Below are 2,344 nucleotides of genomic sequence, written 5' to 3' on the forward strand. Positions count from 1 at the left end.
TTTTTATCGCACAAAACAAACATCGTTATTTTCCACCTCGTTAATTCAATAGAAATTACAACGAGCTATGGATGCTGAAATGGGTAAGTGAATTCTGTTTGAATACAGTATCGCATCATTATTAACCAGGTTTTTTTGTTGTTGAGGTTAGTCTGAGTGCGTAATAATCATAAACATTTGTTATTTTATACACGTAGATACTCCGATGAGCCCAGACAACAATAGCGAACCAGAGAATGGTCTGTCTAGGTCAAGTAGTCGAAGTGGATAAAGATCACGCTCAGCATCACCGATGGTAGCGCTGTTTCGAACCGAAGTGGATCTGCAAGGAGCCGCAGTGGTGGTAAGTGGTTCGGTTCAACACATGTTTGTTGAAAGCATTTATTATCTTCACGAATGTTGAATTGTAGATTATTGTTTTAATTTTCACTATTTTCATTCATAGGTTCTCGTTCTCGGTCTGGTTCACGTTCACGCAGTGGCAGTGCTGTTTCACTCAGAAGTGGTTCACCAGTGAATCGCAAAAAGCGTGCCGTTCTTAGTGATTCAGAAGATAAAGGTAAAAAATCTGAATTTATTTGTCCAATAAACACAAAATAATACAAAATCTTCTCGAAAATCGAAGGTGCCGTATCACAGCAACTGAAGCGAGCCAAGATTATTGACTCTGATAATGAAGATGAGGTGCCAGGTGGCGAAGGCGATGGAAACGAACGAGTTGAAAAGCCAGATGATGGAGGAGAAAGTTCAGATGAAGGTGTTATGAGAGATAATGATGGCCCAGGGTGAGTTTGAATTTTTAATCAATTTTATTCCATTCACTAAATTGTTTTGTTCTCAAACACAGAGCGAATGACGCGCCGCCAAACTTCAATGATTCAAGCCGATCACGAGTTGATTCAGCTATAGACATGGACGTGGAACATTATATAAAGACGTACCACATCGTAGGACCCAAGAAAAAAAATGACGAACCCGAATTACTATCCACATTGGATTCTCCTACCCATACATCTACCACAAGCCATAGTCCTGAACCTGGAACCAGTACATCTTCGACCGATTCGGTAAAACTAGATAGAGAGAGAGTTGAGGCGCAAGTGAAAATCATTATGGAATTGGCAAAAAAACAACATAACTTGAAAGATATTGGAACGGATCGTGGCAATCTGTCAAAGCAGATCAAAACTTTTTTGGATATGATTAAAACAGACGAAGTTTTTCTTAATAGAAAATTCCAATCGCGTCAGATAATGATTGAAATTCGAAATAAGTACATAGATAAACCAAGTATGGAAGATTTCGAAGAAGCCAATCTTGGAATATTACAGACAAATTTGGATTCTATTGTTAATGCCATATTCGAAAAATGATTAACTATTAGAACAGGGACTCCACAATGCTTGTGAAAATTGTGTTAGAAATTTGCCATCAAACATTGTTTTATTGTCTCGAAACGATGTTCCGTAATGTCTTATTATAAAAAATGATGGATTTGTATAGGGATTTGATTTATTTAAATTTACATTACTTTACCTGAGAATAATTTTAAATAGTCTGAATAAAAATTGGTTGAAGAAATAAATGTGAATGGCAAACGGATAAGAAAACACACAAATTTTTTCCATTTTCTCATTCAACTCATATGAGTACATTTTATTTTTATTGTTCATTACATTTTTCAAAATCAACATAAGGAACATCTGACAGAATGTGTTTTTTCATTTTATAGTTTTTCATAAATGATTTTAATTTTGATGTTTTTTCACAAATTTGCGAAATTTTCGTTGTGAAAGCTTCCATTGCGGATAACTCATCGTGGAACTTATAATTTCCTTTCCTCCTGGCCAATTCAAACTCTACAGAGACCTTATTGAAAAACTTTTGATCTGCTAAAAATTGCAGTAACTTCAACGTGTTTCCTGTATCTAATCGACCATAGAATGCGAAGCCGTTTAGCTGTAACGAAATGAATTTCGTATTTTGGCTAACTATGTTCAGTTTTCGGGGTATTTGTTCGAACATACGCTCATACATATACCATACGGGTGAGTTGACACAAATTTCAAGTCGTTCTATCGTTGGATGTTTTAAAACGAAGTCCAACCAAATTTCCGGTTCTTCACACAAGCACTTCACTGTCAATGTCTTTAGTTGCTTAAAAGAAAACACATCGATTGGACTCACTGCACTTAAGCCATAATCGCTTGACACGTCGAATGTCTCAATATTATCGAATAGAATCGCTGGTCCTTCGAAGTCATGAGCATGTTCAAAATAGTAAGATGCATGAATATTTTTCAAATTCTGCAGTTGTGTGCTTATAGACTCCCAAATACGCGGC

The 2,344-nt window shown here is 36.1% G+C and overlaps 1 protein-coding gene across 1 annotated transcript; it reads left to right on the forward strand.

Moving 5' to 3' along the window:
• Positions 1-67: 67 nt before the first annotated feature.
• Positions 68-1,803, forward strand: LOC129580201 (uncharacterized). Its single transcript, XM_055470409.1, has 6 exons — positions 68-83; positions 198-249; positions 300-343; positions 446-559; positions 626-785; positions 848-1,803. The coding sequence occupies exons 1-6, from the start codon at positions 68-70 to the stop codon at positions 1,371-1,373; spliced, it is 912 nt and encodes a 303-aa protein (XP_055326384.1). The 3' UTR covers positions 1,374-1,803.
• The last annotated feature ends 541 nt before the right edge of the window (positions 1,804-2,344 follow it).

Source organism: Sitodiplosis mosellana, unplaced genomic scaffold (genome assembly GCF_009176505.1).
Source record: "Sitodiplosis mosellana isolate CC-2019 unplaced genomic scaffold, AAFC_SMos_1.0 Smas_scaffold_7269, whole genome shotgun sequence".
In the NCBI taxonomy this organism is placed as follows: domain Eukaryota; kingdom Metazoa; phylum Arthropoda; class Insecta; order Diptera; family Cecidomyiidae; genus Sitodiplosis; species Sitodiplosis mosellana.